This window comes from Nilaparvata lugens, chromosome 5 (assembly GCF_014356525.2).
Source record: "Nilaparvata lugens isolate BPH chromosome 5, ASM1435652v1, whole genome shotgun sequence".
Classification (NCBI taxonomy): Eukaryota; Metazoa; Arthropoda; class Insecta; order Hemiptera; family Delphacidae; genus Nilaparvata; species Nilaparvata lugens.
Genome location: NC_052508.1, coordinates 49,707,062 through 49,719,781, shown reverse-complemented (window position 1 = coordinate 49,719,781; position 12,720 = coordinate 49,707,062). Strand labels below are relative to the sequence as shown.

The 12,720-nt window shown below is 30.8% G+C and overlaps 1 protein-coding gene across 1 annotated transcript; it reads left to right on the top strand.

Annotated features, from left to right (window-relative positions):
* Nucleotides 1–429: 429 nt before the first annotated feature.
* On the top strand, nt 430–12,720 carry LOC111047307 (purine nucleoside phosphorylase). Its single transcript, XM_039428540.1, has 6 exons — nt 430–1,040; nt 6,893–6,987; nt 7,579–7,757; nt 8,930–9,105; nt 9,911–10,101; nt 11,205–12,720. Exons 1-6 carry the CDS (start codon nt 901–903, stop codon nt 11,462–11,464), a joined length of 1,041 nt encoding a protein of 346 aa, XP_039284474.1. The 5' UTR covers nt 430–900; the 3' UTR covers nt 11,465–12,720.

Below are 12,720 nucleotides of genomic sequence, written 5' to 3'. Positions count from 1 at the left end.
ATTTAATATTTTAGTCACGTCTAGTGGTTGAGTGGTAGATGAAGTGGATAAATTAAAAACAGATAATAATAAAACGAAGGAGGCTTAGCACTACAGTAAAGATGAATAAAGAAAAATAAATGAAAAAATAGGAGGGTCAATGGTCAGAACAGATGACGAAATCCAGAATGAAAGAGCGAAAGAGGAAAAGGAAAATATGGAAAAATCCAACTCATACATGGTGACAAATAAAAAAGACTGGAGATAACAATACATTATTATCAGGCTCTAAAAATTTTGTTATTGTTACAATTATCTACGTAAATTAAAAAAATGTCTATTGTTAAACGATGGCATCTAGTTCAAGATTAATTCCAGATTGTTATCTTTACCAAAACAAGCATCATACACCGCTATAAAATTATGAGGAATCTCATTGAATTACATCATTGATGGTGACATATTTTGTTGTTTACGTATTGCCACCGACTTAATGCGGTTTATTTACAAAACTTGAATGATTTCCCCCTTCTTTCAGACACTGTGAAGATAAAAAATACGCTGATTAGAAATGAATTACTGCACTGTGCGCTGTGCGTACGCTGTTGCGTGGCTAGAGCAAGTATATATAATACTGAGAGCGCGGTGGGCCAGTCAGTAGTTTATGTAATCGAGTGACAGAAGTTTCTTGAACGCACGGCGACAGTCGATTGAATCTATTATCGATCTTTTCATTCAAGTTATACTTGGCATCGAGTAAGAGAGAGAGAGAGAGTGAGAGGTCAAGTGTCATCGATATTGTACATAATTGGATTGTTGATATCAGCAGTTGTTATAAAAGGGACAGAACGTTGTCGGCCGTTATCACACATTTTATTAGCAGTGAATTAGCAGCATTAGACCACCAGCGAGCAAGCAATCATGAAGACCGATCCAATCACTTTCCGAGCCGCTTCTTCTCCCATGAGGGCCGCCTACTCGCCGCTAACTCACTCCTTCTCTAACCTCAAAATTGGAACACCAACTTTGGACGCCGCTATTGCTACTAATAATTCAAATTTGTAAGTAGACTATAATTTTGATTTGAATACTTTATACATACTTTTGAGTGAACTTCATGAATTTCATGGAAACTGCAAACTGTTGCTCACAATAATATTTATTGTTTAATTTTATATCCATTAAATTTTATTTTTCACCATTCTAATAACTTTAAATTGTGAGTAGATTTTAGGCCTATTCATATTTTGATGATTATGAATAAATTTGAGTTTTCTTAATGAATTTCTTTGAGATTTTAAAATTATGCTTACTGTGCATATTATTGTTGATTAGTGCACCTCTATACATTTTTATTTCAAATTAGGAAAACTTTTGTAAGGTTTGTAAGGTTTTTGTAAGGTTTCATGGTGCACCCACAGATTGCAGTTTTTTACTACACTGATAGACAAAAAATTGGAACACTCAATTTGTACCCTGCATTTACAGTACTAGAAATATTATGAATCTGAATAGTTTGTAGTCCAAACTGTATATATTCCGGAATATTCCAAGCCGCACTTATATATATATATATTATATGTCTTGAAAGAAAGTAGCCAGGCAAAGTTGGTGAATCACAGAAGCTAATCCACATTAAAATATATATATATATATATATATTGTATGAAGCAAGGCTAACAAAAATTGATCTGTTATCACACTAGCTTGAATACCAATACATTTATTATTTACTTGACTCACAGAAGAAGGTGTTCTTTCCTCTGTGCTTGATGTTATCCTGCCTCATCAATTAATGTGCAATGTTTACTCGAAGTTAAATGGTACAATCCAATAACAATAGGGGAAAATTGTTCCATAAAGCCGGAATAGATAACGTTGACCAACTTACAAGACAAGAGATAAAATTTATAAATATATACACACTACACACTTATCTGAAGATTATACTTACAGAATGACAGGTAAATTGTGTAAGCAAACAAGGAAATGAAATGAATATTTTCCATCCCCCTAACAAAAATAAAATAATGCCTACTGAAGCACATAAGATGAATGGCGAAAAATCCAATTAAATTCAAATTCATTTATTTTTTTATTCGTGCCTTAGGCTAAAGGAAGTCATTCCACAGTTGTAAATTTAGTACCGATTTATTGAAAATTAAATCAATTGCAAGTAGCTTTTGACAAAATATACCTCAGCTTATCCAAAGATTATCTGATCAAATAATTTATTGTGCTGGTCAGAGTATCTATTAAATACTAAAACTTATATTGAATAATAAAATACCATACATATATTTTTTGAATACCAAAATGTATATCAATTTAATAATAGAATACCGTAAATATATTTTTATTTCATCATTTTCGATTGGATAATTTATCAACAACTTGGTAAAAGAGCATTCAAAGTTACTCAATTCTATTTTATCTAGTGAATAATTCAATAGTTCAAACCTAATTTCAATTGAAAAACGAATAAAACTATTTCGCAAAGTACCTAATTAATTTAGCAATGAATTCATTATTGAAGTAAAGTGAAGGCTTCAACATAAAATGAAGAATATTACAGGAATATGGTCAATATAGACAGAATCTGAATTTTTAATCTATTATTAATAATAATAATATTGAATTGAGCTATGATGATCATTCAAGTCTTCAATGAAGTTTTCCAATAGTTTTCAAATCGATAATTTGGGAGAACTGAGATTAAATACTTTTTTATGAAGTCTTCAATTGAGTTTTCCAATCAAAGCAATGTCGCAGTTAGCTAATATTTTTTTTTTTTTTTGAAAGTAAATAAAAATAAACAAAATCTATCACATCTCAATATCCATTCAAAAGAGTGTCGTAGTAGTTTTTTTGCAAAATAATTAAAAATGAATTGAATCGAATTTGAACCATTAGAAAATGCGAAAGTTTGAAGTCACAAAAAATCCGAATTATCAAACTGATATGAGAAATGCGTTCCTATTTAGTGAAATGCGTTCCTATTTAGTGAAATGCGTTTCATGTTTCCAGATTACAAAACTAGGTACTGATTATGTAAAATATATTTTGAAATATTTCACCCAATACCCTGTGTCGTCTAGGGGACAAAGTTCATAGAAAAATGGTCAAGGCTTTATCATTACATTTTTCTACAGTCCTATATTCAAAAGTAAAATGGATTGTACTAATTAAGACCAATTAAGAATAGACAAATTGGTCAACTGTGACAAATTATATCATTGATTTCATTAAAAATATAATACGCAAATTTTTATAATTTAATAATAATAAGATAATTTTATCAGCAACAGGAAACAAGATTTTAATTATTAATGGTATTAATTATGCACTTTTCAACGCAGTAATATGTATTTGGTTAAAACTAGGAAAAAACAATAATTATCCCCGACGCACTCAATATGATAAGGATTTTTCAATTATTGAAGTTTTGAAATCCCTTATGAATAAACTTTTTCATCTAGAGATTATTCACTGTCTTCATTTATGCGTAACGTTCTTGAACTTCAAAGGAAAATTCGCAATTCATTGACTTTCAATTTGTTTTACAGAATTGATTTTGTGCTATTAATAAAAGGATTTCTTTTTCCTCAATAATAATATTATGATTATATTCATTCATTCTAATATCTTGTACTCCTGGAATGTAAGATTCACATTACTATATTTCATTATAATTATACATCCAATACATTACTGTAAAAAATATAATCATTCCATGAACTTTATAGAATGATGCCTGATCATAGTTAATTTGATGCTTAGTTTATTTCAGTAGCTTCTTTGAGGCATATATATTCATTTAAATTCTCATGGAAATATTAAAGCCCAAATGTTTCCAGTACTCTAAATAATCTTCAAAAGGGATAAGAAAAATGTGTAACTCATCTTCTTTGATAATTTGTATTATTAGCATGGGTGAAATAACTATATTATTTTCATTTAAAATGAGTGATTCTTCAACTTCCTATTCCTATTCAATCAGTCGGTACAATTGATTATTGAAAACGTTTGGAAAAAAATGTATAGTCCTGTATAGATGAAGACGATCTGCTAAAGAGAAAAGAAAAACCTCTACAACGCATCTGATATTGATACCATTTATTTGATCTTAGGGATTCACTTGGGGTAGCCTAGTCATGTAATTAAATCATTTCAAACTATTATGTGACATGCAATTTGGTTTTATGATTGGGATAAAACGCTCTCTTTTATTAGACTATTCTATTTCTAGAAAGTTCAATAGATACTGTTATTCTAAAGTAAGCTTAGAGAAATATTTCACTTTTGGATACTGATGTGATTTTTGACTTACTAGGACCGAGAGATAGTGAAAAAATGATCAAGTTCATTTATATCCCAAAAATATTCTCAATCTCAATTCAATTTCAATCTCAATTCAATTTATTTCCACATGAAATTACAAATTTGTACAATATAGTTAAGTTACAATAAAACAATAAATATAAAGATAAATTACTTTACTATTTTATTTAAAATTGTAACATTATTGAAAAGTGGAATCCCCCAAAAAGACTATACATCTGTGAATGGGGGAGAGTTCCTATGAGCAATAGGAATTGTATTATAGGAATAGTATTACAGGAACATTAAATATAACTATAAACTAATAAAACCGATACAGTATGAAAACTTGTAGTACCACTTTAAATATTAAAAACTTTAGAATATTTTAACTATAAACTAGTATTGTCGATAGATAGTTTAGCAATTGAATTGTATGATGAACTCTCCAGTGGAACTTTTGATCATCTAGAATCCTCTCTTTTGATAACCCTGCATCAATTAAGATAGGGATTTTTCAATGCCCATGATATTATTCTGTAAAGAACCTCATAAATCTCACTTTTTTACCCTCACAGTACTTGTTAGCCATTCATATTACATTATAGTCACGAGTATCTCATGTATTTTTTAATTACATTTTTCAGCAAATAATCAATTTTCAGATATAAGCCGGCAATTTTTTCTATATCGTCGTCTTCCCAATCACTAGTGATGTTGTAAAATAATTAAGTAATCATATTTGATAATTACAAAAAATGGAAGTTCGCAGGTCAAACATTGCGTGATTGACGCGTATCAGCGGTAGAATTCCATTTTGACCAATCTCAGCCTCCTCTCAATGTTTCTGCCCACTGGGATAAAACATTTGACATTGATAATGACAAATTGGGGTTCGGTCACTGGTTCAATAATCATCTACGAGGAAAATGTCATACAATCAACTTTCCACTAACAATTGACAATTATCTCAAATTCATTTTTAAATCCCCAAATATATTGTTAAACTTATTACTTGCCAAATATAGACTAATATTCCAAATGAACAAAATTTTTCGAAATAGTATTCAAGGAGAATTAATAACGAAGGAAGAAAATTTACATTTGAGATTGTTACAGAGAATACGTTACGTTACGTAAGTTTTTCATAAGAATAAAAGAAAGAAAAAGAGATAAAATAAGAATAAAAGCAAGAAAAAGATGTAAAATAAGAATAAAAGACTATTTCTAAAATGTCAAGACCTTCAAAGTTTGAACATAGGCTTCTAGAAGAACTCAGAAATAATTTGAGAACTTCAATTGCAAAGTAAATGTGAAGTTGATTAGGAGGGTTGTATTACAGGGGAGTACCGTGAATAAATTATGGAATCAGTTGAACCATAATATACTATTGAGTGAGATCAATGTGAAGTGTTCAATTCTTGGGATATTTCTTCAAAATGTACACCCACTTAATAATGAACAAGTCACTGTTGCGGCAAGGTTCGTTTTAAAAAAGGCAATAATTCTTTCTAGCTTTAGACGACATATTGCTGTATAAGTAAATTCGGATTTCACCTAGTAGGTTAATAATATTTCGATAGAGTAATCATTATTTTTGTTGAATCAACAATATAGAACATAAAACCCGAAAAGAAGAATTTTTCAGCTGCGAAGGTAAAAACGCTGAAAGACATTTTAGGAAAAAGACACCTCTATAACTCCATAGATAGGATACATTTCAAGGGATTTAATCAATTTCCGTGAATTCCAAGGAAATCTTTTTAGGATAATATACCTTCAATTTCGACCCAAAAAAATTCACAATTATTATTATTTTTACCCTCGTACACTACACGATCACATAGTTTACATCATCGTTCAAAAATTAATTCTAGACATATCGTACTTTATGTTATCGTCACGGTGAGTACCATGTTGGTGGGAAAACAACTCATCAACAAATGTTATTTGCTAGATACAATCTAGACTAAATATCTGCAATGTTTCGCACGTGAAAAACGGCATAAATACACTCCTAATACATTATTTATAGAAAAATTACTGTAGGTCATGGTTTGCAACTGATAATCCAACAATACAAATGAAAGGATGATGAAAGAATGCAGGGAAATGACTTTTATTATCTAAACAAACAATATTGCGAGTTGTGATAATGTTGATGCATTCGTGTGAATCACGGTTCTATTGTTGAAAGTCCATGATAACTACTGTATTGAATTGAAATATGGCAGGGATGACTCTATATCGCATATTGATAGACACAGTTGTACAAGGGTCCAATTGCGTAAAAAATTATGAATGAAATATTTACTACAGACATTTTTGTCAAATGAGCTGTTATGTCATTATTTCAGTCACCATGTAGATGCTGACAAAATTGTAAAATTATGAGCTGAGCTCACTTTAGCATGAATATAATATTATGTCATAAAATTCATGCCTCTTTCTTGAATAACACACCCAATATAATTATTTTAAATATGTTGAATAAGTCTGTATAAACTAAGAGATAGAAAATAAATAGTGATAATAGGCATATAAACAGTCTATGTAGACTAGATAAAGTCTATAGTTGGATTTTTTGTTCCAGTTACACCTATGAATTGCTGCAAAGCATTGCTGAATGGCTGAAGAAGAGGGTGGATATCAGACCAACTGTTGGAATTATCTGCGGTTCAGGGCTAGGTAAGTGTTTGAACAAAATCAAGCAAATTACTATTTTAGTAGAATAACGCTGAAAAATAAAGAGAGTCCAATTTTGTTCGATAAATCAAACGATATCTAGCAATAATTTAAAGAATTTCAAGAAAAATTGAAAGATGAACAAAACTCAGCAAAAACATGTTTTTTGAGTAGGTGAATTCAGCTGCAGTATTTCAAATCTTTCATTCAAGTTAGAAAATTCAAAGAACAGACAGCAAATAAATTTTTTTGGTGATCAAATAATTCATTTTTATCTTATCAAAATAAATTATTTTTCCTCATACTGGAAATTTTCTCAGTTCAAAGAAAATTTGAGAAACATAAATCCAAACGCAATAAAACTATGACATATCCGAAGTTCAAAATACTTTTGTTTTCCTCAAATGAACGTTCCTTTCCATTTCAAACGATTTGTAAAGATTCAAGAATAATTTTGATCAACATCTGAAACTCGAAATTATTTTATCTCAAATGAAAATTCTCCCATCACGGTCAATTTTGAAGAAAAGTTCTAATTTTAATAAAAACTAGTAAACCAAATTCTAAAATGCAAAATTCTCCTTTCATTTTTAGGATCTCTTGCCGATACACTAACTGAGAGAAACACATTCCCGTACGAAATCATCCCCCACTTCCCGAAGTCGACGGTGCATGGTCACGAGGGACAACTGGTGTTCGGAAAACTGAAGGGAGTGCCGGTTGTCTGCATGCAGGGACGATTCCACTACTACGAGGGATATCCTCTCTGGAAGGTACAAATTCAACACATTAACCTCACTATTGACCAAACATTTTCTCACCAGATTGTGCGAAATTTTGACCTTCTCATGTTCTGAATATACTTTATGAATATCCTGCATCGGCTGTGTTGCCAAATTGAATGAATTCAACTATATATATATTCAGCTTGCATGAGAAGATCACAACATTGTGAAGGAATATTTTTGTTTGGATTTGTATTTTGAAATTAATTAATCTGATAAATTCAAAATTGTAGTAGATACATTTTTTTGGTCTCAAAATAGTGTGCGAATTAAGTTATAATTATTAGGTACATAACCTCTAGACTGTGTAGTCCAAATTAAGGTTTAGAGCAGTTTTGGGCGAATGGGCGAATTACCTGGATTGTATCTATTGTCTATGAATGAATAAATAAAATATTTCAGACTACCTGGCAACGCGGATATTTAGTCATCTACAAGCCCAAGTCTGAACTTGCTTTATTCAGAGTATACCACAACCAGAGATGACAGAAATAATCTACTTACTTACTAATAATCTAATATTTACTTACTTTATGCCAATTACTCAACCGATAGAATAATTACCATCCTCGATACAGTGCTAAAATGTCTGGTGGGAAAATTATATTGTTTCTTCCTCTTTATACACTTGTGTCTAATTTTCAGTGCAAACAATAATTTTTTTATTCAGATAGATTAAAAACCAAATCAAATCACAAAATTACACTTACTAATTAAGGAGAATTATAAGGATAAGCTATATAATATTTTATAGCCAGCTAGGATAGTCGATATGACTACCTTTAGTCCCTATAGGACTATTGCACCCTTCAGTCTGCTAGTGGTAGCAGTCGCTACCTAGTCACGTGTTCGAATCCCGCCAGTAGGAATAAACGTTTGATCATCTCTTCAAATTACACTCGCACTTTCCATCAACCACGTACACGCAAAAAGCTCATGTGGGCATCATCCGTAATAAAAACTATCAATTTCCAAGGAATATAGTATAGTACTTTGAAAATAATCAACCCGGTTCCCGGTTTGCTCCTGATTAGAAAATTAATCTACCAATGAATACAACACGTATTGGATGATGAAAATTCATTCATTTGGACAATTGAATCTCATAGCTACGACTAATAATAGTCGGAGGGAACTAAATTGAAATGAATTTGTTTCAGTGCTCGATGCCAATTCGAGTGATGAAGCTGATTGGCGTGAACCAGCTGATCGTGACAAACGCGGCGGGAGGTCTACACGCTGACTACCAGCCCGGCGACATCATGATCATGAAGGACCATGTCAACCTCATGGGCTTTGCTGGCAACAACCCTCTACAGGGTGTCAACGAAGAAAGGTCAGTAACAACAAATTATATTTGAAAATAAACCTGTGCTGGGTTGCCTCGACCAACATAAATTCCAATACAGAATCAGCGCATTGACAAAATGAGATTTATTAGTAGGAAATCATAATTCCTGACTGATGTAAAAATTAATCAATGAATCAACAGGCATTCGCCCATAGTTTATATACAATATATGATTCATCATAATCTATAACTTATGATACCTCATGATCTAAAAGTGATTCTAGTAGTTAAGTTCATAATTTACATAATCCAATTTACTCATAATAAAACAAATTTGGATCGAAGAAAGAGAATATCGTGATTGATGCAACCCGGCACTATTTTTCGGGTAGTCTTATCTCAAGTAGAAATGATTATTTTTGGCTCACTATTCTTGAAATCTTGAAAAAAGTATTTTCGAGTTACAGACTTGGGTTGAAGTCATTTCATGTCAAACGAAATACTTTTATTCATTTTTTGCATTGACTTATCTTTTGATTAATCTGTCGGTAGCGATGTATGACAATTAGTCCATGTGGTTATTAGTTCAAACTCAAAGTAAATATATCATAACAATAAATAGCATTATATTGTAAATTAATTATATTAATGCTTGTCTGATGTTAGCTGAAACCGTTTTACATGACGTCTTATGCATTTTTATGCCACTAACAACGGGATGATAATAATAATATTATATTAATTTAATATTAATTAGTTAATATAATTATTTTAAATTATACAAAATTAATTTATATTATATTAATGTTATTAACAATAGGATAATCGAATTGCTTGCTTTGTTCTCTAGATTTGGACCTCGCTTTATCGCCATGAACCGAGCCTATGACAAAGAGCTACGTGATCACGCTAAGAAAATCTCCAAGGACTTGGGAATTGAAAGTTACGTCAGGGAAGGTGTATACGCTGTACTGGGTGGACCCAACTTTGAAACCATTGCTGAACTCAGGCTACTAAAAACCTGCGGGGTAGATGCAGTTGGTAAGTTTACTTATTGTTCAAAAAATATTAAAATAAATTACGATTTTGATTAAGGCTACTCTTAATTATCAATAAATAAAATAAGAAATCGAAGAACACTTTTTGAAAATTAAAAAAAAGTCAAAAAGGATACGGTACTTGGATTTTTATTTAATGATAATAATTAAGATACGTCTTAGTACAAGTCAGAACAGTTGGGACGAATTTCTCATAGAACAGAATGTAAAAAAATAAGAAATGCAAAACCACAGCATTTACATTCACAATTGAACTTGAGAATAGATATCTTACCAAAATCAATAAATAAATCTCTTCATAAAATGTAAATAAATAAATCTCTTCATAAAATGTAAATAAATGTCTTACAAAATGTAAAAAAATAAGAAAGATAAAACCACAGCATTTACATTCACAATTGAACTTGAGAATAAATCTCCTACTAAAATCAATTGTCTTAATGAATATCTGCCAAACTTCATATTAAATTGAAATAGTCAGAATAAATTTTTCAATAGCCCACCATGAAGATGTAGATACCTCAAAAGCATACCATGTTTAGTGCATTGAAATTTATTTCTGGAGTAGAAAATACATTTTCAATTTGAGCCACTGAGACCGAGCAGGGTTTTTGTTACTAATCAACAATATATTAATATCAAGAACACAATAATAACAAATAAGAAATAAGTTGTCGGTTAACGGCAAACTATCAAGCAAACCATTTTAGGAGAAACTGGATTTTGAAAATCATAGCTAACTCATTACTCAGTTTGATCCTTTCATTTTTTATATTTATTTCTATAGAGAGCTACCTAATAGTTTTTTTTTGTAAATTACTAGTACCCTTATGATACTTAGTATACTTATGATACTTTAAATTTGTATGTAATAATTATCAATATTTTAAAATCCTACTGTAGGCCTACATGTGGATCGTAAGAAACTTTTCATTTGTATGAAATATTTGGTCAACATTTTAAAATCCTAATGTAGGCCTACTGACATAGGACAGTTTTTTTTCTGAATTATCACTCGTTTCTCATCTGAGTTGACTAGTAACTATTGTAGTAGCCCTTATTTATAAATGAATTGTTTGTTTTCAGGAATGAGCACAGTGCACGAGGTGCTAACCGCCCACCACGCGGGAATGAGGATCTTCGCGTTCAGTCTAATATCGAACAAGTGTGTCACCGATTACGACGACGATTACGAAGTGAACCACGCCGAGGTCATTGACACTGGCAAAATGAGGGAGCCAATCCTCAAGGAGCTCGTCACTCGGATGGTCATGAAGATGTGCGAGACAGACAATGAGAGCGAATCGCTCAACAATATTGATCCCGCTTCGTTTTTCGAACACTAAAGCCGAGCTTTCAAAAATAATTTGTAAATAGTTTGACGTTTTTAGATAGCTATGATCGCACTCGCAATACATTCATGTTCGTTAGTCATACTGTACACTTTGTTGCTGTAGTAGAAGAGTGTACACATTTGAGGTGAATAGACACATTTACCTCAAGTTTGAGCTTGCCACCTAGTGGTAAAATCAACTTCAAGTTCGCTACACTAAATGCGCATAATTTTCTCGATTTAACACACGGATTCATGGATAAATCAACGAAAATTGAAATCTTCCAAATCTCATTAAACTAATATTATGGAATTATCTTTGGATATTCACAGAAATAGGAATTTTCCAATCATAATCTTCAAATAACAAAAACAACTTGGATACTTCAATAAAAGAATTGTTATTGTTTTAAAATAACAAAACTATAAACATGCTATCAATATTTATATTGCTATATGCTATTGAATATTGATTAAAAATAGCATATTGTTGTTAGTGGATTCGACAATCATTGTCAGTTAGCTAGACGTCACATTCTGTAAATAGTTCACAAGCCCATCAATATTATTCGACTTAATCAGTCTTTTAATCATTTATGTTTATGATAATTAGGTATAATTTTCCAATTAAGGAATGATTACATTTTTCAAGTCGTATTTGAATTGACTTTGGCAGAACAATTATTAATATTATTGATTCAGAGAATGAACCAATCTCTACTTCTTAGAAATTATTTTTCGTATCTATGTAAAATTAATCAAAACCATACTTAAAGTTGGTTTGGCAAAGCAATAATAATTAATGTTCTCACCAAATAAAGCAATCATTCAAATTGAATTATGCAGTCATAGTCGAATAAGTTACTAATAAGATAGTTAGGCAAAGTTTAATTTTCTTGTTCAACAGTGAAACTATTGAATGAAGGACCAGTATTACTTTGGAAAAGGGAAGTCGTCGTATTAGAAAATTATATTAATTGATGCAGAAATGTTTTGTCTTCCTGAAACTTCTCAAGTCTAGATGTTATCTATTTATACTTTAATGTTTTGCAATTGAAAAAGTTTTTTAGTATAGGTTTAATGTACGAATAGTTGAGAGCTCTCATTAAACTACAGTGAGGTACTATTTTTAAAAGAAAGCTTTTGATATCACACTTGAAGATATTGAATAATTATTGTATATTTGTTGTATTTATTAATAGTTTTCTATTTTTTTCATTGTAAAGATTTTATTTTATACAAATAAATTGTTCACTTCAAAGCACTGAA